At 41.6% G+C, this 24,155-nt stretch overlaps 2 protein-coding genes across 2 annotated transcripts; both read left to right on the plus strand.

Moving 5' to 3' along the window:
* The first annotated feature begins 927 nt into the window (after nucleotides 1–927).
* On the plus strand, nucleotides 928–10,418 carry LOC123408329 (kinesin-like protein KIN-7D, chloroplastic). The gene is made up of 23 exons (XM_045101453.1): nucleotides 928–1,124; nucleotides 1,251–1,348; nucleotides 1,689–1,778; nucleotides 2,059–2,111; nucleotides 2,412–2,477; nucleotides 2,554–2,607; nucleotides 3,479–3,538; nucleotides 4,017–4,095; nucleotides 4,693–4,760; nucleotides 4,957–5,019; nucleotides 5,197–5,301; nucleotides 5,737–5,841; nucleotides 5,923–6,030; nucleotides 6,110–6,256; nucleotides 6,396–6,578; nucleotides 6,708–6,863; nucleotides 7,173–7,406; nucleotides 7,746–7,892; nucleotides 7,969–8,082; nucleotides 8,161–8,211; nucleotides 8,951–8,998; nucleotides 9,065–9,268; nucleotides 9,616–10,418. The coding sequence occupies exons 1-23, from the start codon at nucleotides 928–930 to the stop codon at nucleotides 10,144–10,146; spliced, it is 2,961 nt and encodes a 986-aa protein (XP_044957388.1). The 3' UTR covers nucleotides 10,147–10,418.
* Nucleotides 10,419–13,634: 3,216 nt separating this feature from the next.
* On the plus strand, nucleotides 13,635–14,716 carry LOC123407737. Its single transcript, XM_045100937.1, has one exon. The coding sequence runs from the start codon at nucleotides 13,875–13,877 to the stop codon at nucleotides 14,394–14,396; it is 522 nt and encodes a 173-aa protein (XP_044956872.1). The 5' UTR covers nucleotides 13,635–13,874; the 3' UTR covers nucleotides 14,397–14,716.
* The last annotated feature ends 9,439 nt before the right edge of the window (nucleotides 14,717–24,155 follow it).

A 24,155-nucleotide genomic window follows, 5' to 3' on the forward strand; every position in this document is an offset into this window, starting at 1 on the left:
TTCACTTATATGAGCACCTTTTAGGAGACACCTCATAGTTCACGGGCACTCATAGTCCAGTGAAAATACCGTTTTTCACTTAATGAAGATTGCTGAAAAATCTAAAATAAATTTAAAAACATGCACACATCCTTGCAACTCTAGGATTGAAAACATTAACTATGATTTTAGCCTCTCTCATCTTTGAAAAAATATAAAATTAACCATCAGCCGACGGATTGCAGTGGCCACATACGTCACCTTCATAACGGTTCTGCAACAGAGTCTATGTTTGTGAAACATGTACGGTGTTGCAACAATCTATAATGAATTTATATTTTACAACAAAACATTTATTATGAATTTTTTTAACAAGACCTCAGTTGTAATTTTTTTTTTGCAATGAAAACTCAGCTACAAAAAAATTCGCAACAAAACCGTTACCGCAAAAAATATTCGCAACAAGATCTATGTTATAAAAATAATTCTGCAACAAGACCTGTTTTACAGACCTGTAATGACAAAAGCGTATCTAACTCGCTTGATGCAGTAAATCGGACGGTCTGCGAAGATCAACCGACGGGATGCGTAACATGTCTAAAAAAGTGCTGCAATTTTAGCAAAAAGCACGCCTGTATCGACCAATGCGCAATTAAATTTTGCAAAAGTGGGTTGGAAAATTCAACCAAAAGGTAGCCGTCTTTTTCACCTTTTAGAAATCCTTTTTACCTGCTCCGCGCACCGCATCGCTTCAAAGCCAAGCGAACCAAACCGTATCACGCCCCTACCCACGGCCACGCCACCGCCAAGGCCAAACCGCGCGCGCGCGGGGCCTCGCCTTCCCCTCCCGCGCGGCCGCATAGATCCAATGCCGCTCGCGCCAGCGCCAATGGCGACCCCCATTCGCGCGCGCCAATAGCGCCGAGCCCGCCCGCGGTGGTGGCGGCCATGGCGTCGCCGCGCCGGAATGCCTCCCACGGGGCGGCCGCGGCGGCGCAGTCGGACTCGCCGACGTGCACCGCCGCGACGCCCCGGTCGCGGTTCGCGGCGGAGCTCTCGACCGAGGCGTTCGACGAGCCGGGGCCCGGGGAGGTGCCGCCGGCCAAGGAGAGCGTCACCGCCACCGTCCGCTTCCGGCCGCTCAGGTTTGCTTCGTCCGCACCGTCTACCTTTGTTGCGCCGCGCTTGGGTTCGGGCATTCGGGGGGCAATGCCGAGTTGCGAACTAACACTGGTGGTGGCTTTGTTTGTGTGTGTGTGTGTGTGTGGAAGCTCGCGGGAGATTCGGCAGGGGGAGGAGATCGCGTGGTACGCGGACGGCGAGACTGTCGTGCGCAGCGAGCACAATCCCAACATCGCTTATGCCTACGGTATGTAAAGCTGAGTGTATAATTGATGGTGAGGCTCACTAAATCTGAAGTGTTGGAGAATGAGTGGATTGCTTGCGGGCCCGAAGTAGTAACAGAAGCATAACTGCCACCTTCTGAACAATGACACGATTCTGGTCTTGTGCACATATGCTGGAGTAATAGTGTAACACAATCGATAAATTTACATGAAATGTTGTTGTATGATTGTGTAGGCAGATTATTCAATGGAATGACCAAATGTTTCTGCTTGAAATGGTTGCCGCATTCATTAAGTAACAGCAAACTCTGTTTTCAATTTCAAATTTCTTTTCTAAGTGGCTAATGGGAAATTTACAACCAGATCGTGTGTTTGGACCAACTACGACAACACAGCAGGTATATGATGTTGCCGCTCAACATGTTGTCAGTGGTGCCATGCAAGGAATAAATGGTACTTACTGATCATGTATTCTCTTATTCCTCTGCGTTCTGTTTTGTAAAGAATTCTTAATGTTGCACTAGTTTATCTGAACGTGAAATTGTTTTGGGGTATTTACCTACATCACCGTAGTCTGTCTGGTTGAATTCAGTAAATTACTGAATCATGTGGAAGTTCATTTGTTCGTATTAGTCTTCAATGGTGAAACTAGGACACCATTACACAGTTACTGCTCTTAATTGCTGGGGAGGAATGACAAACTTCCCTTCTGTTTTTACTGTCACTCTGTCAGGTACAATATTTGCATACGGGGTTACAAGCAGTGGGAAGACACATACGATGCATGTACGTACATTTGTAACAAGAAACTTGTTTTAGATACTGTCGTTCCTTAGGAAGTCATGGAATCCCAGTCTTGTGCGTGGGCAATGCTATGCAGTCCGAATTGTTTGAGATACACCTTTTGCTGAGATGTAGAGTTTGTTCTTCTAAATCATCAAATGGGTAAAATAGCGATTTGCTTTCAGTTTCCATTATAACTAGCGATGTTACCATTTATGCCCTTTTCTTTATACAAACATTAAACTATAATGTGCATACGGCAAACATTTTTTATTTCTTCACATACACTTACGCTATAAGCAGGGAGATCAAAGATCCCCAGGGATTATACCTTTGGCTGTGAAAGATGCGTTTGACATAATACAAGAGGTACTACTCGAATCAATACCCTAGAATCCTAGATGGTTCGACCAAATCATTGTATTAATTTGGCTTTACTTTGTAGACCCTGAATCGGGAGTTTCTTCTTCGTGTATCATACTTGGAAATTTATAACGAGGTTGGTTGTTCCCAATACTGCATTTCATTGTGCAACCTTGATAAATTTTATTCTAATTAGCATGTATGTTTGTACTCCAGTGTTCGTATGTCACAGTAAAATGTAACAAAACTTCAGATTAGATAACCGTAAAGCGATGGGCACGAACATCACACATGTAAATGCAGTTTATTTTTCCTGGGTTCTTAGCACAGTATTTATTTTGCTTCTTGCTTATAGCTTAACCTGGAATACTAGAAACATGCTAATAGTACTATGAAGCATGTGAAACAGGTTTCTTAATGATATATTACAAATCATAGCAGTCGCACCGGTATTAGCATGGATAACACTGATCAATAAAACTTATACTTGTACTGATGACCAGTTCTGCCTGCCTGTCACAACTTGCAAGTGTTCCTCTTGAAAACCGTGGTAGCTGCTGCGTTGCTCTCAGTACCTACCTCACAGACAGTACAATTTCACGTTGCGGGTCCTAAGTCTCATTAGGTCCAATGGTGGTCATTAAGCTAAGATGAGGATGAAGCTCAACTTTCAGTTTCCTATAGGCTATAATCTGGACCCCTTTATTTATTATCTATCCAACCCCTGAAAAGTAAATTACAAAAAGAGAAAATCAACATAACCAGAAAGACAGAAGTTGGTTGATTCAAGTGTAAACTTAACCTTTTTATGTCTACCTGCTTTTCTTACTTTTTTGCACATACCCTAGGGAGTTACACATTTATGATCTAGGAATGTGGTTTTTTGAAATCATTTCTCCATAATATTTATTCTGAACTGAGTGACTCATTCTGAACAATCAACTAAATGTGCATTCTTCTATAGTAATTTTCTGTCCTGTATTAATTGGGAGCCTCACCCTTTATAGATTGTGAACGATCTCCTAAATCCTGCAGGGAAGAATTTACGAATTAGGGAGGATCTTCAGGTTTGAAATATCTCTTTTTTAAGTAACATGAGTCTCTATCACACAATCTGTGTACTTTTCTAGTTAACTAGTCATAAATTTTAAAAGCTACTGAGATAATTCTTCTAAAGGCTTTTTACTGCTTCTAAAAGTTAATTTAACTAACTGAACACTGAACTTTCTTGAGGACTATTACTTGCAATTGTCTGCATATAGTGTTGTTCATGGTACAAAAGAATGCAGGTTGCTAAGTATTGGTCTAGGTACAGGTCATTGTTTTTTTCCTACTCAAACATTTAATTTAATTTAGACAACAATTCCTGTACTTCCTGTAGTGTTTTTTCCCGACATATGAAAACTGCTTGATGGATGATGCAAGAACATGATGACATTAACATGGACAATCACACATAAAATGCCAATTGCTTATGGCGTATGCAGCATGCGACTGTCTTGAACTATATTACTGTATTTTCTTGATTATAGTTTATTCTTTCAGGGAACATTTGTTGAGAGCATAAAGGAAGAAGTAGTGTTATCTCCTACCCATGTTTTATCCCTTATTGCAGCCGGAGAAGGTTCCTTTTATTTATTTTGTTGTCTCTTTGATGTACCTTTACCAGCATGGCTGTATAAAGAATATCTGGATATCACCATGAGCCGACAGTAGTTATGAGGATAATTCTTATCTAATAGTCTTTCTTTAATATGCCTGGAACAAACTATCATGTAACGAGGTTAAATTTCGTATAATAGTAAATCTGATGATACTTGATAAGGGAACACGACCATTTGGACATTTCTGTCTAGCTACTGTAGAATACTTGTGGATGGCTGATATAGCAAATGTCTAGTTCGCCATATATCAACATATCCAGAGAAGAATGAGTATATTTTATAATTTATTATACAGATTGCAAACATGTCACTTGTTCATTTTCTGATTTGGATAAACAGTATATCTTGCCTTGACTTACTAGATGGTATCCTAAATAATTTACTGCAAACATATAATCCAGGTTGACTGAAAAATGCAGTATGATAAACACACAAATTGCACTTGTTGGTATATGGTACCTCGGACTTTGTTAGTTGGTTCTGTTCTTTGGGTGAAATGCACATGTGGAACAATGTACTTATGTACTTACATTTGACCATGTTCTATTTTTTTTCAGAGCATAGGCATGTTGGATCCACTAACTTTAATCTTCTAAGTAGCAGAAGCCACACAATTTTCACACTGGTAATGCGAGTGATTTCTTTATATTCATAAACTAATGATTCTGCACTAGGCATGTCAAAGAATGTGCGCTCTGTGCAAACCTTTTTCAAAATGTAATTTGTGATATTTTGGTCATAATATGCGTAGTTACATGGAAGTCTTTCAAATATTTTCATTTGGCATACATCTTCTATAAACTTTCAATTTATTCACACAGACAGTAGAGAGCAGCCCCTGCTTTGAGTCTAATGAAGGAGAAACGGTTACTTTTTCGCAGCTGGTGAGATCCCCCCTCCCCCCTCCTCCGATTCACAATCACTCTCATTACTCTAATTAATTTTACATATGTATATGCACACTCCATATACACTTGTGTTCATTTATTGTAGCATCTGAACATTATGTGCATTCATGCACCCAAAACATAATAATTTCTTATTTTGTCACTCATTTGCAGAACCTCATCGATCTGGCAGGTTCAGAGAGTTCAAGGGCTGAAACAACAGGAGCACGCCGGAAGGAAGGGTCTTATATCAATAAGAGTCTGCTGACTCTTGGAACGGTGGGCCTCAGTCCTGAAATCACAATTTTATGACAAGAATCTTTCCTAATATAGAGCTATAAACATGTTATGCTCATGATATTAAAATTCTATAAACTTATGGATGTTGTTGCCTGCACATTGTATGTGTGGACTGTTGCTTTGAGAGTTTACAATCTAAACTCTGTATGCTCCCAGTGGCACAGCTCTGCATCCCTGTATGTCGTATTAGTTATTTCACTTCTTAGAGGCATTTGTAAGAAATTAGAAAGGGTTCAATGTGCACAATGTATTAGTTACAACATCACGAAGAAAACAAGACAATGTAGCAGAACCACTATTATTCCATTCCATGTGCATTTATTTGTTTATAATTTTCCCTAGTGATTTATGGCAAGAAGTCATCAGGATTAGTTTTAGTGTCTTGTCTTAAAGAATTTTGTGTGCATATTCCAGGTGATATCAAAATTGACTGATGGAAAAGCTACTCATGTTCCATTTCGGAACTCAAAATTGACACGTTTGCTGCAGTCATCCTTGAGTGGCCAAGGACGTGTTTCTGTGAGTTCTTCAGGATACTGCTTAAAAGTTATATTCTTTCATTTTTGGTATCGTAATCATTTGTGTATTGACTTTGTGCAGCTGATTTGCACGGTTACTCCAGCATCGAGCAACTGTGAAGAAACTCATAACATGTTAAAATTTGCCCACCGCTCAAAGCACATTGAGATCCAAGCATTACAAAACAAGGTGGATATGCTTGCTTATCAGATTCTCCTCCTCATGTGTTCATCTCTGACTTATTTATAACTGTATTCACGGTTTTCAGATTATTGATGAGAAATCTCTAATAAAGAAGTACCAAAGTGAAATTCGTCGACTAAGGGAAGAGCTAGAACAACTGAAAAGAGGGATGTTTACTGCCACTCCTTTGAAAGATGTCACAGAAGATAATACCATTCTTTGGAAACAGAAGGTGATATTTTTTTACTGTCGCATTTAGTGTTGTATTGGTTTGTTATCTTTCACTTTACTTATCATGCTTGAAGGAAATATTTTGGTGCATCACTGATGGATTCTAAGTTCGTAACACAACTTATTCATCACATGAAAAGCTAGAAGATGGTAATGTCAAGCTTCAATCTAGATTGGAACAAGAAGAAGAAGCCAAAGCTGCTTTGCTTGGTAGGATACAGCGTCTAACAAAACTAATCCTGGTTTCCACCAGAGAAACCCAGACTACTAGATCATCTCAACATCCTGGCACAAGGCGCCGACATTCTTTTGGTGAAGGAGAGGTTTGCATATTCAGATAATGTTACAAAATGATATAATTCAACAAGCTTGCATTTAGCTTTTGCCATGATGTCTTTTTTCATTAGTTCTAATGCCTTTATTTTTCTAAAGTTTGTCTGCTAAAATTGCAGCTGGCATATCTCCCGCATAGAAGGCGGAATATTATCGTGAATAGCAAGAGAAATGAGCTTGTTATCCCCATGGAAGGATTTGGTGAAGCACTTGAAATGTCTCCTAAGGAGGAGAAGCAAAATCGTAAAGGACTCCTTAACTGGTTCAAACTTCGGGTAGACAAATCAGATTCTTTTTAATCAACCGTATTTCAACATTATATTTAACATGGTGAACAGTTGTGTTTTACTTTTGATATTACATGTCAGAACCCAACTTATATCAAGCCATATGGGTCTCATAAGAATGGTTATTCTAGACAATGTGGCGTACTGATGTTGTGTATAGATGCATATTGATTTCATGACAACCTTTTAGTATGGATAAGGTTATAGTAGTTTTTTGGAGCCAAACCAGAACGAGTGACTCATTTGCTTTGTCAGTGTTCTCCTTCACTCTGAACTTTATGTTTTAACTGTATGCAGAAGCGTGATAGTGGTTCTGCAACCCTGGCATGTTCTGATGGTGGCAATTCTCGTTTGACCAAATCCCTTACTGCTCCTTCAACACGTCTGGAGGATGGGATTAATTTTCTACCAGAACAAAGGACGTGGAATTCTATGCTTGATGAGAATGTACCAGCTGATCTTTTGAGTGTTGATCTTGGAAAATTTCCTTCTGACAGCTCTCCTGTAGAAGATATGCTGTCCGTACAAAGTGTGAGCACATTTCCCCTTTGTTTGCATTCCATTAAGACAAACAAAATGGGTTGCAGTTCTAAATACAAAACGAAAAGGTAGGAGAAAAACAGAAGGTGAACTTTAGCAGACTGGGATTCAGAGCAAGTAACTGATATAAGTTGTCTAGTGCAAGCTTGTGCGTAGATAGCCTAAAAAGCAGCGGCGGAGCTTGGTGGGAGCCAACCTGGGCCATGGCCCCTCAGCTCAAAAACAATTAAGCCTATATTTATTTATATTAGGTTTATTTTTGGCTCAAGCTCCGCCACTGCTAAAAAGCATGTTATCGTTTCGTATAATCTGCTCTATTGTATGGTTCAGGTCAGCAGAAAAAGTGAAATCTTAGATGATGTTGATCTATTGAGAGAGCAGTTAAAGATTTCGTCAGGGGAGACTGTTCTCCACTCAAACGTTGTAAATCACCTCACAGAGGAAGCTGGAATAAGCAAAATGAACAAACAGATTGAGGTAAACCTCTCCCTGGTACACTTTTTTGCTATTTCATTACAACACTTGTTCTTCAAAATTGTGCCTTTGCTTTAAGATGGAAATAAAGGTGGTCAATGACGAGATTAAATGTAAGCAGCAGATAGCATCTTTGGAAAGTCAGAATGCTGCAGACAGTCAAGGAAAGGCTGACACTTTAGAACTTGCACCGGTAATGTTGTGCACTATCTGCGGTTTTGACCTTGTTCTTTTGATATGCATCCATAACAGACTATTTCATTGTCTTCAGTATTATGCTGAGATACTTAAGCAACTCAATGAGAAGGCTTTTCAACTTGAGGTATGGAAATTATTGTTTTCTGTATGAATACTTTTGGAAGTGAGCTACATGCTCCTTGTAGCGTCAAGGCGTTCTACTGAATATTTCCTCTTTTATCCTCTTCTTAATACAAATGCGAACAGTTTTTCTGCATATTCTAAAGCTGTATCAGCAAAATGGAATGGGTACTAAAGTTAAGGTATTTGAAACTGAAATTTGCAATTGCCAGGTACAAAAAGGTCCACATTAGCATATAGGTAACTAAAAATAAAAGAAGGGACAAATACATGGCAACCATAATATTCTGAATTTCCATAGTAACACCAGGCTGGATCCATTGTATTTGAATTGGTGTAGTATTGTTGGGAAGGAGCATTTTTTTAGAAAAGGATTGGGAAGGAGCATGAGAACTAGAAATTTTGGCGATTCCAATTATGTACTGATGTTTTCTCACCCAAAAATCGCATTTGCTTCACAAGAGAGCAGTGACAAATTTGGATATTGAAAAAACCCACAATGAAGAGCTGAATGTGGCAACATTCTATATGCAGTAAGGAGCTTAGGTGTACTCCTGCAGTAAACTTTCATTTTGAAAGTCATGAAAAAAACTTGAATTTGTTCGACAGCATTTACACACCCTCTCTTATTGAAATGTTTGGCCGATAACAAAGAAGTTTGTATGTTGAATGAATATTATTAAATGTGCCGCATAGTCAGTTCATTTTGGTTATTGCGAGGCCATTTTCTGTATGTGCTGCAGGTGAAAACAGCAGACAACAGGATACTGGAAGACCAGCTAGAGAAAAAGGTTATATTTGATTGTGTGTTTAGAAATAAGCGCAAAAGTTTGTAACTAACAAGTTTTCCTTATCAGGCAAGCGAATGTGAAGAGTTGCAAGAAATGGTTGTTTACTTGAAAGAACAGATCGTCCAAGCTCTTCAAATTGACGAGTTTTTACCAGAAAGAATCAGATTGCAGCTGCAAACAGGCATCAGTCGTGACGTTGGATCACAAGTTCATAATGATAAACCATTATCCAGTGTTGTATGTGAAAAACCACTGGAATACACATCACAGGTTTGCCTTTTCTCTACACTCAGGTCCATCATCCTTTCGTTCAGATGCAAGTCCAATTTCCTGTCCTCTGAACTGAAGCCTATAGAGCCCGGTGGTTGGCACATATATCCTGTTTGTTGTGCATCTCATGATAAGATTAATCTTTTTTTTCCGATAAAGATGATAAGATTAATCTAGATGACACAAATAACTCTTGACGTTGCCTGTCATGATAATGCATGTAGACTTGCCATGTCATCATTAATTATTGCTAATTAGCAATACAGTTTTTAGTTTTCTTCAAATCGTGAATCAGTGCTTCAAAACAGGGCATCGCAATATCTTATGTTACTTGCGTCCCTCTTCAGTCAGAGGTGGACGAACTGAAGCAGAGATTGCGCGAACTCACTGAAGCCAAAGCTCAGCTAGAGGTCCGTAACAAGGAACTTCTGGAGGAAAGCACATACGCCAGGGGCCTGGCCTCAGCCGCGGGTGTCGAACTGAGAGCACTTTCTGAAGAAGTCACCAAACTCGTCAAGCAGAACGAGAAGCTTGCCAGCGAGTTGGCTTCAGCGAGAAGCTCGACCCCGCGAAGAGCAAGCCATAGCCCGAGGGCAGCTCGGAAGGGCAGCCACGTCGAACGGCACGAACCGGGTGGTAAAAGAGACACGAACCCAAGCAGCCAGAGGGAGCAGGCTATGGAGATGGTGCTCGCGGAGAAGGAGCAGAGAGAGGCCGAACTCGAGAAGAAGATCGAGGAGTCGAAGCAGAAGGAGGCGTTCCTGGAGGGCGAGCTCGCAAATATATGGACCCTGGTGGCGGAACTGCGGAAGGCCGAGGGGAACTGCCAAGACGATTCGGTTGTCATACACGATTCTGTTGTGGATCACGAGCCATGACCCTTGAGATTATCTACCGATGATGGTAGAAATAGTCCTTTGTAAAGTTTGTATATCAGATCATCGGTGCGTGTGTTGTGCTTGCAGGTTGCGGGGTTTTTGCGTGTAAAGAGAACTGTACCCCCGGTGTGAATGTGCGCCTGTTGTGTAGTATGTATGTATGTGCGTTGAATACCCGTTCCTAGGGGAGATGAGTGGGTATTGTATGCGCAGTGTAGTGAAGTACTGGTAACTCAACAGTCCTTGTGCATGATGATGCGACCATTTTGTTTCGTCCTGCTCATCGCAAGAGCAAGAGTGCACGGCCTGTTTTCCTTTGCCAGGCATTTTTCTGGTTATCGTATGGCCACGGTGCGAGCTATCTCTCCATGGTCGTCGCCCGAACTGGCGCCGCAGCCGGCCACGAACCGGAAAAGCAACAGCGACGGCTCCCATCGGTGAGTGAGGTCAGATCACAGGGACCGCGGAGTTGCTCCTCCCTCCTGTGCAGACTGCAGCGCAAGGCAGGCAGGCAGGCACCGGCCAGCTCGTGGAAAGGAGGAAGGAGCAGGGCAACTTTACACTTTACAGGCACACCCGGACAAGCCATCCTCGCCGCGCCACGCCGAAAGTCTCGCCTTTGGACGCCGGGCTTACGTGCCGCCGATGTGGCCCGTTGACGCCCGCCGCCGCATGCGTGCGTGCGTGGCCAAGCGACGTTGTCCCGTAGCATCTGGAGCGCGGCTTGCAGGTCAAGCCTGCTGCAGTGGCTCCGTTTTGTGTGGGTTTTCTACGTCGCCACGGGGACGCGAACAGTGCGTGTGAACGCATGCGCGGTTTTCAAACTCGGCCTGCAGCGTCGTGCGCGTTTTTGTGTGTGTGTGTGTGTGCGCGCGTGTGTGTGTGTGGGGATCGTGGAAGAGTTTCGTGTAGTACAAGTTTGTGAGTTACTTCCTTTGTCCTAAAATTCTTGTCTTAAGTTTATTTAGAAATGGATGTACTAAAATAATAAAACATGACTAGATACATTCATATCTAGACAGATCTAAGACAAGAATTTTAGGACAGAGGAAGTATTTGCCCTGGCTTGGAGTGGTCCGTTTACAGGCCAGACTTGACGAAACTGAAACACAAAATTGGGAATAAAAGTAGGCTGTGCTGATCATCCTAGCCGTATAGAAACATGTTCCTTGTACTGTTTCTCGTGGGCTCGCATATAGGAGTAGTATACCGCATCCATATGCACACACCGTAAAGGCGGTGGGCCGCGCGGCGTCGAACGTGGGTCGTCGCGTGCATGTGCGTCCGGCGAACCTCCCTCCTCGCTCACGGTCAGGGCAGGCCACCCAAATGATTGCACAAATCAATGGAGCAAACAGCAAAGTATGCGTTTGTACTCCACTTAATATGATCAACAACAATAATATACACCATGAAATGATACGTACGTACCAACGGAAATAAGATGGTAACCGCCTTTTCCACGTACGTACGATGGTTATTGATCGGTGTGCGTGTAGACGGCGTACATGGGTGCACGATCAACCACCCAAAGCCAAAGGTATCATCAATCAAAACTCAAAAGCCACGTCCGGTGACAAAGATCCCCGACTTTTGCCACCACCTAAAGTACCAGCGGCGCGCGGCACCTACGACATGACACAGGCGAGGCGAGGCGAGGCACTACGGGCGACAGCGACGCCGACGGCACTTTCCAAATCCCAAAGACCCTCGTCGTTCCTCCTAGCACCTTAGCGTGGCTCCGTTTGCACGCTCGCATAGTATAATCGTTGGGCAGTAGTAACGGTCCTTTGGGTCAACAACTAATTTGACGACCAGAACATGGGAGCATGAGACGCTCAAGACTGAAGTGGTCGAGTGGGGGTTAAAAAAAAACTGTTTGAGTAAGGCCCTGTTCGGTTCCTCTCCACTCCGTGGAGCTCTCAAGCTAGATGTGAGCTTCTTCGTTAAAAAATAAGATATACCTGCTCCGCTTCGGAAGCGGAGTCGATGGAGCGGAGAGGAACCGAACAACCTCTAAATAGCAAGCCGGCCAGGTGCTACCAAATAAGAAAAAAAATTAGGCCAGGTGCTTCTAGCCATAGAAGTCAACACAACTGTTTCCGCATGCAACGAATCCCCATTTCATTGCAAGGAAGACATTGAAAACACGTATGAAACATGAAAAATCTAATGTAATCAACATCCATGAAGTGCAAGATACGTACAATCATGCCCAAACTCTTTGTAACACCCCGCTCGTGTGTAACGACGCACACCATACGTTCTTGTTGTGTGTCAAAATCACGCACACCACCTTTGTTGATTTGGACTCGTCAAAGCGACCAGGGACCATTCCCCGCAACCATGACATGTCCTAGAGTTCACAAACATGAAACTAAGCTCCACCATTATGTGGCACTTAGGAGGAGGATGAGGTGTTAGGAAGGGAGATGTCTTAGGAGATAAATGTGTTCGGAAGGAGGCATTATAGGCGCATGGGAGAGCTATGAAGCGGAGGTGTTTGAGGAGAAGGTCGGGAAGGATGAAGGTGGCTAGGGTGGACACGACCCGACAAGACGTATGCATCGGCCGAGTGATACCAATCACCACAGTTTGGACCATGGCCCTTACGGAATGGCATTTGGGTGTCCCTTATATGGTGTCCGCAAACAATGAGACGCCGTCGTCCCTTCCGACGATTTCTTCTTTGGCGGGTTAGTTCTGTGTGAGTTGGTCGGTAGAATAGCGAATGTCGATTATGCGCTAGACTTTCAACATTGTTGTTGTGTCCTCTCATGATAAGAACTTATGATCTAACCTTCCCGCTTGATCAGGTCGCATCGACACCTAGGCGGTGTTATGAATGTGTTGCTTCGAAAATCTGCCCCGGGGATGATTTGTTTTCCTTCTACTATGAAATGGAACACTATGGCCCTGTTTGGGACAGCTCTGCTTCATCAAAAGCAGCTCCGCTCCATCAAATCCACTTTGGAACAGTTTCATACGGAAGTTGTAGCTCTTTCAAAGAAAACGTTTGGCTTTTATCCAACTCCAGCTTCACGAATGGAAAATTTGATGGAAAGGATCTATTTGATTGGATGAGAGGGGAGAAACGAAGGGGTATCCAGTTACGGATGACAGTGGTGGGTAATTTCGCTCCAACTCCAGCTTCTACAATTTTATGGAGCACCTCATAAAGAGCTTCATAAAAACACGAAGTTGGACCCTAGATTCTAGTTTTTTTTGGAGCTGTATATCGTGAAGCTACCCCGTTTGGCTTATGTTTTCTAGAGTGGAGCTGAATTTTCTGGAGTAGAGCAGTCCCAAACAGGCCCTATAGTGTGTGTTCTTAAAAAAAATATGGAACGCGAAAATATTTTTATTTTTATTTTTGCATGGCGGTATTGTATATTCCGTCATGAGTGACATGTGGTCCTTGCAGTATTGTTTTCCAATGCGCTACGGATTTGCGGTTGCCGCGCTTTGGAAGGAATCCCCTCGTCCCAAGTAAAGCTACGTACCCCCATCATATCGCCTTCAACTTCCATACCAGATACCATCTCTTTTCCTACCATATATATGCACGAGCCCCTTCTCCACGAACACGAGCGCATCATATAGCGGCGCAAGCAAGAAAACCAGGAGCACATCAGATTATTCATCCAGAGACCCAGAGAAGCACCCATCGGAGCTCCTTAATTTTCTCCAGGACTATCATCATCAGCTCTCGCGGATACCAACGAACGATGGCGAGCGGCGGCTACGGCGGCCCCTACACCTCCTCCTACTACCAGTACCAGCCCGCGGCCGCGCCCTTCTACTACTACGCGCAGCAGCCGGCGAGGGGCGGCGGCTCGGGCTCGCGCCCGCCGGTGCACCTCTTCCTCCTGCTCGCGACGCTCCTCCTCCTCGCCGCCACCTCGCTGTACGCGCGGTGCGAGGCGGCGGTGGAGGCCGTGCTCCAGCAGCTCCGCCCGCTGCTCGTCCTGTCCCCGCTGCTGCTCATCGTCGCCGCGCAGCTCTGGGTGGCGGCCAGCGGCGACCATGGAGGGCGAGGCGGAGGCGCGCTCGCGTACCTCCTCTCGCAGGTGGCGCCGGGCGACCAGTACCACCGGAGCGGCCGTGGTGCGGCGTACGGACGGTGGGACGGCGGCTCGTCGTCGTCGTCGCCGTGGGGAGTGGCGCTGGCGCTGGCGCTCGTCCTGATCTTGGTCTCGTACCAGTCCTCGTTCCAGGAGTGGCGGCTGTTCCCGCTGCGCGGCCGGTGAAGAGGTGCGATGGACGGCGTGAGGTTTGGGCTGCGTCTGCGTGCAATGAAGCTGCTTGCGTGATCAGGGCCATGGTTGGCATGCATGACCACTCTGTTGTGTTTGTCGGAGGAGCTAGCCTAGCCATGGTTGGCAACTTGGCATGGCCTTTATAATACCATGAATCCTTACATCTAGATGATGCATGGTTCTGCTGGTTTTCATACAGCTTGGTTAGAGATGCAAGAATTTCACATGAAGAGGATTTGTTTCTCTAGGTGAATGAGAAAATATCGATGCTTCTTTCGGGTTTTTTAATACAGTACATGCGCATACGCTCACCCCATATCGTACATCTCCGAGAGACTGAGCCGACATATCATTTTGAGGTTTACGAAGTCACCTTAGGCGTCTTGCCGCTTCTTTCATTGAAAGCATATCGCCGGAAATTCAGAAATAATGCAAGCGTCAGGATTTAAACCCTGTTGGATTGAGGACATCACTTTCATTCCAACCATCCAACCATAGATCATCTTAAAATGCACCGGGCCGGGTCTTCACAACAACATATTGTGAAAACTATTCAGAACATTGAGGATTTGAGGTTGCACACAATAAAATTAATACATCCAAAAGTCATGCCCAAGAGATCAACGACGCAACGCAGCAACCATTAATATCAACACCACGGTTGGCATAACGGACGTCTCCAAGAAGGGGCGTAGACTAGATCATGGATTTTCACTCGGATGAGAAATCTGAGCAATCTTTGGACAATGTCTTCAACAAGAAAACGACATGGAAACATTCACAATCACAATTCACAAGTACAATCAATTAAGATCGGGTTCAAGAGTTTTCGCTCCGAATTCGAGAGCATGTACTCAAAAGGCACCATCAAACCACACAACGACAACCGTTCATTCGCACCCCGGATATGGACATAACAATGCGAACGAACATTAATTTTCACATACACGAGGTGTCGTGCAGAGTCAAGAGAATCATGCGCCATCGATTAGGACGCCCTCCACCATTGTCGGACGTCACAAATCCCCCTAACCAATCACTGTGCAAGGCCGAATTCGTTGCCAGAAGCTTACTCAAGGGCCATTCGGGAGCCCCATGCTTTACTCTTCATCAACAACCCACCTTTGGGTCTTGATAGAGAGGATTCAATTTTCACCATGCACAACCTATATATGGTAGATGCAAACATGTAGTTGATCCATGCGAGAGATCTTTACTAATCCAGACTTGCAAACAACCTGCTCTGCCACCTGAGTTTCGCGAGTCCGCCCACATATTATCCGGAAATCCATCATGAACTTCAACAATGATAACCCAAATCATTGCATAACGAAGAATTCTCTGCCACCAAAAGCGGCTTTGGCCACCAGTGCGGCTCCGGTGTCTGTTGTCCATCAAGACTTGACCCGAAACTCTTGCCATCCAGCCTCACACCCATTTCTCCGGCGTCAACAAGTGCACCAAACACTGCTCTCCCGCTGGCCTTGGAATCAGATCCAAGGACGGAGCCAGTCCAACACGAAGCCCCGGCCACCTTCGTGTACTGTTGGTATAGTAATTTAATGTAGCCATTGTAGTAGGAAGGATCTCTACACCACGACCCAGGCTCGTGGGCCTTCGAGCTCTGGGTCCTGTCTCCGCCACTACTTAGATCCAAACCACAAGTGGAAAAGCCCCAACGCTACTGTCGATTTGGAGTTGCTCTTGCATCTTTCAAACTTCTTTCCGTAGATCTCATTGGATATTAACTAATATTGAGATGAATTTATTACATAAGGTGTGAAGATATAGCATTTTCATTATGTAGATGATGTAGAGGGCACGAAAATACAGTGGATCCACTATGGTATACGCTGTCCAAAAGGAGCGATAATTGTAATTGGGAGTACATTTGGACATAAAGCACGATAAAGCCAGGTCACATATTTATGGTGGTTGTTTCTATCTTTGACTTCGTTATTATGGCCGTCCATATCATGCCATTTGCCCATTTGTGGTGATGCTGATCTGTGCCAAAACCACATATAATTGTACAGAAAAGGTAGGCATACATTACTACATTCATATGAGTTAAAGGTTGTCCAGAAGTGTGGACTTTATGGGCGCTAGTTATGCACAACAGAAAGGTTAACAGTTCCAGGAGCATCACAAAAAGTTACATATCTAGGACCAAAAAATGTCCTATATAGGAGTATTATATAGATCAAGATCCCTTTAGGTTATCCAGAATCTTTTGTCAACTTGCCATTCACCACATCTCAAGGGATAGATAGAATCATCTATCACTGTTCTCAAGATTTCAATGCTTGTTACTTTCCTCTGCAAAAACGGAAAAAAGAAGAGAGTTATATTTATCATTTGCCAGGAAAATGATAATCAAATCTCAGTCTCATTTTAGCATTTGATCCTAATTCCTGTCTCCAATCACTCTGCATATAACTGCAAACCAAAATTTATACTCTAATACCAACATTTTAATAAAGTTACATAGTACTTCAAATGTCTCGGATAGTGCACTTTTAAGCTTACTAGTGTGCAATTTTGGGTGACTAGGATTTACAAAAGGTCCAGGCAACTGAATTGGCAGAACTGGGAAAATAAAGCATGATTATAAAATGTTCTGGGTGTTCTGAAACGCAAAGCTAATTCTGAGGTAAGATCAATCAACAAAGTTCAACTTCTTACTCTGCATATACGCATTTTTCTACTTACTAAAAGTGGAGAGTGTGTCCCAATGATAGCCACAACAAATTCAGGAAGAATCTTGGGGCACTTTCTGGCAAGGATTTGAAAGCCATCCCCGTTCTCTTTCGGCTCCGCTTGATGGATGACCAAAAGTTGCTTTATGCCCCCATGCATGAAAGTCTCGAATGTTCCAGTAAGTGTTATTCAGGTACATTATGAAATACTATTTGGTTGAGGCATGTTTTTATTCTGCCAAATGATGTTTTTTTTAGTGTAGTTGACAATAAAAAGTTTAAACCCATTAGCTATTGTGAAAAAAGTGTTTTAATGTATGGGGTTAGTTAGACTATAATCTTGCTTGCCAAATTCTCCCTCCGTCTCAAAATAAGTGTCGTAAAGCAGCAACATTTATTTTGGGACGGAGAGAGTAGGTGTTTGCACAACTAATCTTTCACAACATTTAAAATACAGTAAATACCACCAAATCGGTATGCCCATGCCTTTCTTAAATGTCATTTTAGAAGACGTTATCTCACATAGTTGAGCAAACGCACATGCGTTGGGCAAGTGGGCTACCCCAGTTCTCCTTCCACTACTTACATTGCCTCTCCCCTCCTATATTTTTCAGCAAATTGTTCCTTCTTTGGCTAAAAAAAAGCATTTTTTCCCTTCTTTTTAGGGTTTTCCGGTTTCCTATCGGTTTTATGGCTGGTTCTCTTTTATGTCTACATATTTATTTTGAAAAAATAAAATGAAAATAAATTATGTTGTTACAATATATTGTTCACATATTCCAAAAAAGTGTTTCACATACTTTGGAAAAAATAAACTGTTATTCTATTTTTTTGTTCTTGGTCTGCTTTGTCCCTTTACTGTCGGTTTTTAGCATAAAACATGAACTTTAAAAAAGTGAACACATTTTAGTTACATGAAATTTTCTAAATCACATTAACATTTTTATAAAAATCGTGAAACTTTTATATAAATATGCATGAACACCTTTTAACATGTTTTAATTTATTTTTTTCTTCATGCTTAACTAAATTTTCCATATGTGTGTGTGTGTGTGTGCTAAAAACTGTTCACCATGTATAAGAAAACATTCAACATGTATAGGAAAATGTTGACATGTTTAAACAAATGTTCACCATGTTTAACAAAATCAAGTTGAACAGGAAAAATGGTCAACAAACTTTAAAATATTTTCACCTTGTAATTTTACAAATATTTTTATCCACATTAGGCAATGTATTTTTACTAATATAAATAAAATATGAAGGGAAAATGATGAACATATAAAAAGAACAGAATAATAGATTCATATATAAAATATAGAAGCAAAAGAAACACAAAATAAAATAAAATGAAAGAATACTGAAAAACCATAAAAGAAGAAAGGAAATCCAACCCCCAAAACCAAGAAAACAGGACAAAATCAAAGGAAAAAGAAAGATCAATGAAAACACAAAAGATTGACCGGACTTACATAATGGGCTCTAAGAAAAATTGGTGGAACCGCGTATAAAACGAATGCTAAGAAAAATCAGTAGAACCGATAAATGGGCATGGTTAAACGTGTCTCCCCGTATGCGTTTTATCATGCATCAAATAGGAATTGCCCCTTTAGTTTTATTTCATGCGTTTTATTTCATCATTTCTTCTTTGGTTTTTTGTTTTTCCATGTTTCATACAATTTTCCTTTAGTTTTCTTTGTTTTCCCCCTTTTTAACACTTAGCTACTTTTTTTTAATACAAATTGTACATTTTTCGTATACATGCGGAACATGTTTTTGATACACGTTGAACAGTTTTCAAATACATATTGTACATTCTTTGAAAGTAGATGTTTCAAACTTTTTTTGAATACACGATTTTCCAAATACATATTGAATTTTTTAATGGAATGAAAGTTTGTCTTAAACTACATGATCTTTTTTACATTGTATAAACATTTTTTCAGAAATTTCATGAACATATTTGTAACACAGGAGCATTTAAAAAAAATGTAAGGTGCATCTTTTTAGGTAGACGATTTTTGTCTAATATTGTGCAAACATTAAAAAAAAATCCATGACCATATTTGGGTGAACATATTTTTAAATGTGACGTACCTTTTTGAATGACATGAATATTTTTTAAACTATCCGAACAATTGTTTTCATTATATAAACTTTTAAATGTATTTTGAAATGCATGATGTTTTTGTAAATGACACAAACTTTTTTTGAATGTGATTAATATATTTCAAAAATTATGCAAACACGTGGCATAGCCTGGTTGGTGGACCGGCGCACTGTGTGCCATTGCAGGCGACAGTACCATCGGGGTCGATCTGGAGGATGCGGATATACCCGAAATTACTAATTGAAGAGTTCTTTTTTCAAAGATCACTTTCACCTTCCCGGTTAAGATAAGTGGCATACTGTGTCACTTGTCGCAACCTGGTAGTTTTTTCTTTTTTCGTAGATCCATATTTTTAAAATATTTTATGTCTTAAACTGTGTGTTCAAATCTTGAACTGTTTTCATCCTTGGGTTTTTCGCGTCGAGATCTTCAAAACTAAAACCCATATTGATAGGTTTTGATAAAAAAATCATGAAAAAACCGGACGGAAAAACCGTGCCTCTCGTGATAGAAAAAACAGAATTATTTTCGAAAGGCATGCCATGCCTCTCGTGAAGGTAAAATTATGGCTCTTCTGGAAGCAAAAGCATGCCTCTCATGAAAAAACAGTTTTTTTCGTTTTCGAGAGGCACGGCCATGCCTCTCGCGAAAGCAAAATCGTGCCTTTCGCAGAGGAAAATCCATGCCTCTCGCGATAGAAAAACAGAAAACGTGTTTTTCTTGTTTTTGAGGGACACGACCGTGCCTCTCGCGAAAACAAAACCATATCTCTCATGACAGAAGTAATAAATCAAAAAATATTTTTTCCCGTTTTCGAGAGACACGGCCGTGCCTCTCGTGAAAGCGAAACCGTGCCTCTCGTAGAAGTAAAATCGTGCCTCTCGAGAAAGAAAAAACACAAAACGCATTTTTCCAGGATTTGTTTTGAATCTTTTTTCGTCCAAAGCTAAGAAATACCGGTGAAAAATCGAAACACCGAAAAAACCCAAAAATATACATCTTAAAAGCCAAAAACAAATATGAAAAAATATAGAAAACAAAATCCAAAAAAGGAACGCTTAGAACGCAACAAGTGACGACGCCTTGGAGTGATTGTTGGAAAGCTCCTGAAGAAGCCAACTAGTTGCTCTCGGATATACTTCGCTTCTTGCGAGGCAACCATCCGATTTTCTGAAGCACCTTGCAGTTGCGCATGCGTATGCCAGCTCAATACGCGAAAGGCCACTACTACTTTTTTTCTCTATTTTTTTTCTCTATTTTTTCTTTATATTTTTTCTTTCATTTATACTCATGAATATTCTAAATAAATAAAAAATAAAAATAACATAAAAAATTCAAAGATATATAATAACCAAGCATTTAAAAAATATATAATATAAATAAAGAAAATATTTCTCATGTATAGAAAAATATATACAAAAAATATATAATGTGCGTGTGAAAGTTGATCATGTATTTAGAAAATATTAATTAAAAAAATTGAAAATATATTAAACAAGTGTTTGTAAACTATTAATCAAGCAATTGAAATATATGGAATGTGTATATAAAAATATTAACTATGTATTTAAAAAATATTAAACTTCTATTTAAAAATATAAATGAAGCATTGGAAAAATATTAAATGTGTATAGGAAAGTGTTGACCATATAAACAAAAAGTGTTAATCATGTATTGCATACACATTAAACATCTATTTAAAAAATCTATTAAGTATATGTATAAAAATACTGAAAGCCTGGAAGAAAATTTTAAACCAAATTAAAGCAAGAAAAAGAAACAAAACCTAAATGAAGAGAAAATAAACAAAAAAGCTAGTGAAAAAAAATAAAAAACCAAGAAAATAAAAAAAACTAGTAAAATAAAGAAAGAAACGAAGAAAAACCGATGGAAAAAGATAAAAATAAAAAAGAAACCCGAAAAACCAGTGGAAAACTGGCTTTTTTTCTTTAACAAGGTCGCGACCTACTAATTTAACACGAACTCGATGGTGGCCCAGTGGCTAGCAGCGTACACTGCAAACATGAAATCCTGGGAGCGAGCATCTTGATAAAAAAACAGCAAAAGAAAAAAACGACTTTTTAATGAAATCTTTAAAAAAACTTATATTTAAAAATGGAGGAAGGAGTAACGCGAAAATGCTTCATGAACAATCACTATAAGGGAGAAATAACGTTGGTACGCTCTAAAGCCGGTAGCGTCGGCCACACTAGAGCAAGGCTGGGTCAACTATTATAGTAGGGATACCGACTAGTCTCCCGAAGACAAAAGAGTTGTAGGATTGCAGCTTGTATCGTGCAACCAGGGATGACGATGGGTATCTATTATTCACGTATCTTACGGTAACAACTATTAGGATAAAGATATGAGATATAAAATTACTCATGTGTATATAAGTAGAAAAATCTGAAATTCATTAGGTAGAGTAGGTATAGCTATGAAATCGTATAACTCATACCGACATATCCATGTATCCATATAAAATTTATGTGAATTAAAAATTATCTCTACACCTTATCATGAATTTGTGAAATCAAAATGTATGACTATGTGTTGTTGTTTACGACTATGTGATGTAGTTTTAAGTGTTTTTGTTTACGAGACTAAATGTATTATTGTTTATAAATTATGATTATATGTTGTTGTTTATGATTATGAGTTGTGCAAATTGATGCTTTATAAGTATGTGTTATTTCTATTGTTGTTTATAAATTGTATGATTATATGTTATTGTTTATGACTATGAGTTATGTAAACTGATGCTTTACAAGCAAGGATAATTTTATACTCGAATACCCATCTACCCGGTCAAGAATGCATATGAAAAAATTATACTCGTTTACAAATATGGATAAGGATGATTGATAAGCTCCCATGAGACGGATAAGAGTATAGAATGGCTCCATCCATATTCAAATCCTGTTGTTGTCATCTCTTCGTGCTGGCGTCGCCGGTGGCTATCGCTCACGCTGCTCAGTGCTCACTGCCACCTGCCAACAAACACAACATTACTGAAGCAAATCGCTATTCCTATCTCATCTGTTCTTCATGAATCACGATTATATTATTACGGGATGGGCGTCATGGGCTACGACCGTCCAGAAACCCATATCCTCTATCTACCTTTCCACCTTTTAGTACAGCTGGTTCTCGTCTCGATTTTGTCGTGCTTGCCGCGTGCACTGATCCATTTTAGTCGTGCACTCCAAGTTGAAGCTCCTGCTTGGCAGGATACTAGTGCTAAGTATTTTTTTTAGCAAGGTACATGTCTAGATTTAGTTACAAGGGATGATGTAAATACTAACGTACATGTCTAGATTTAGTTACAAGGGATGATGTAAATACTAACATTACATGACTGGAAAGATAAGATAAGCATACGAAAAAAACAACGCATGTGCCTCTACATCAAGGGAAAGCAGACAAATCACCTCTTTATCCGAGCTCAACGCGGCTCCATCATTAATCTACAGATTTACGGACATTCAAAGTAGTTTGATTGAAGCAAAATCATTGTAGTTGAACGTATAAGATCGGCGCAACGTGTTCCGGACACACTATCAAACTCCAGAACTAACACCACCGCACGACGTGTCGGAGGAGGAAATCGGTACTGTAAGCCTCCGACCACCAACCCAACACAGGATGCACCATCTTACAGCTGTTAGCTACGCAGACAACCATCTGCGCGTACTTCCGGACGACAAAACCTTCCTACTCCATCATGACATCCGAAACAACGCCGCGCCAACGGGGACATAGCCAAAGGAGGGAGACACCTGAAGTGGTCGTTGCCGCCGCCTCGCCGACACCATCCATGAACCCTGTCATTGTTGATCCGGCAGATTGATAAACACACGATGCCATCAACTCTGATACGCCACCATGAAGGACACCGCCAATGTGGGAGTGGAGCTGAGGCAGATTTATTGGTCCGTGCACCGCTCCCACCACCCAACGACGCACCACGACCTACAAAACCAAACCCTAACTACAAAGCGTAGGAACGAGACCCTTCTCCCTCCTGCCGTCGAAGCATCGGTCGAAGGGAGAGGGGACCAGCCCTGGCTAGTGTAGATCGGAGGTAAAGGACTGTCTCCCTAGTTGCCTTCACGTGGCGGCGACTAGGTTAGGTAAAAACTAAGGGCGTGTTGCCATGTGTGTCCCGTACTCGTGCTAGGGATCGTGGAAGGTGAGTAGTTCAGTATCTGCCAAAATACATGGTGAGTACATGTTTCAGAGAGCTAATTACACAGACGTACCATAATTGGGGTAGTACGTGCAGATTAGTACCAAGATTCCTAACTTTTTTTATGTTAGTACCAACATTGTGCGAGGCCGTTGCAAATAAGTATAAACCCGTGTTTTACACGTATTGACGCTCGAACCGACCGGTCGGGTGCCACGGTGGCCAGCCGACTTGTGCCCTCACGCTGACTAGGACGAGCTCGACACGGTCGCTCTTAACGGGCTCGGTCGAACCGAGCCGACCACTTCACCGAGCCGAAACCTCCCGACGAACCCTAGCTCTCCACATCCTCTCTTCCCTCTTAGGCGATGGTTGCGGTGATCCTCGACAGCGGCGGTGTTGTCGGTGGCTACGACGACCTTCCTGGCCTCGGCGACGATGACCACGTGGGCCTGGACGGCTCTAGTTCGTCGTACTACACTGGCGACGAGGAAGAGGAGGAAGAGGTGAGCATGTCCATGGATCAACACGTGCGGCTCCCTAGGATGTGGGTGGTCAACCCCACCACAAGCCATCACCTTACCAGTGGAGTGGGTGGAGTGTTGTAAGTCCCTGAACAATCAGAGGCCTAGGGTTTGTGTCCAAATAGCACTGAAAAATATGATTTTTTGTCGTGGATTGTAGGTTATATGATGCTTTATTGGTTGTTAGGATTCAGTTTGATGCTGGCCATAATTCACTTTGTTAGGATT

Source organism: Hordeum vulgare, chromosome 7H (genome assembly GCF_904849725.1).
Source record: "Hordeum vulgare subsp. vulgare chromosome 7H, MorexV3_pseudomolecules_assembly, whole genome shotgun sequence".
NCBI classification, from domain to species: Eukaryota; Viridiplantae; Streptophyta; class Magnoliopsida; order Poales; family Poaceae; genus Hordeum; species Hordeum vulgare.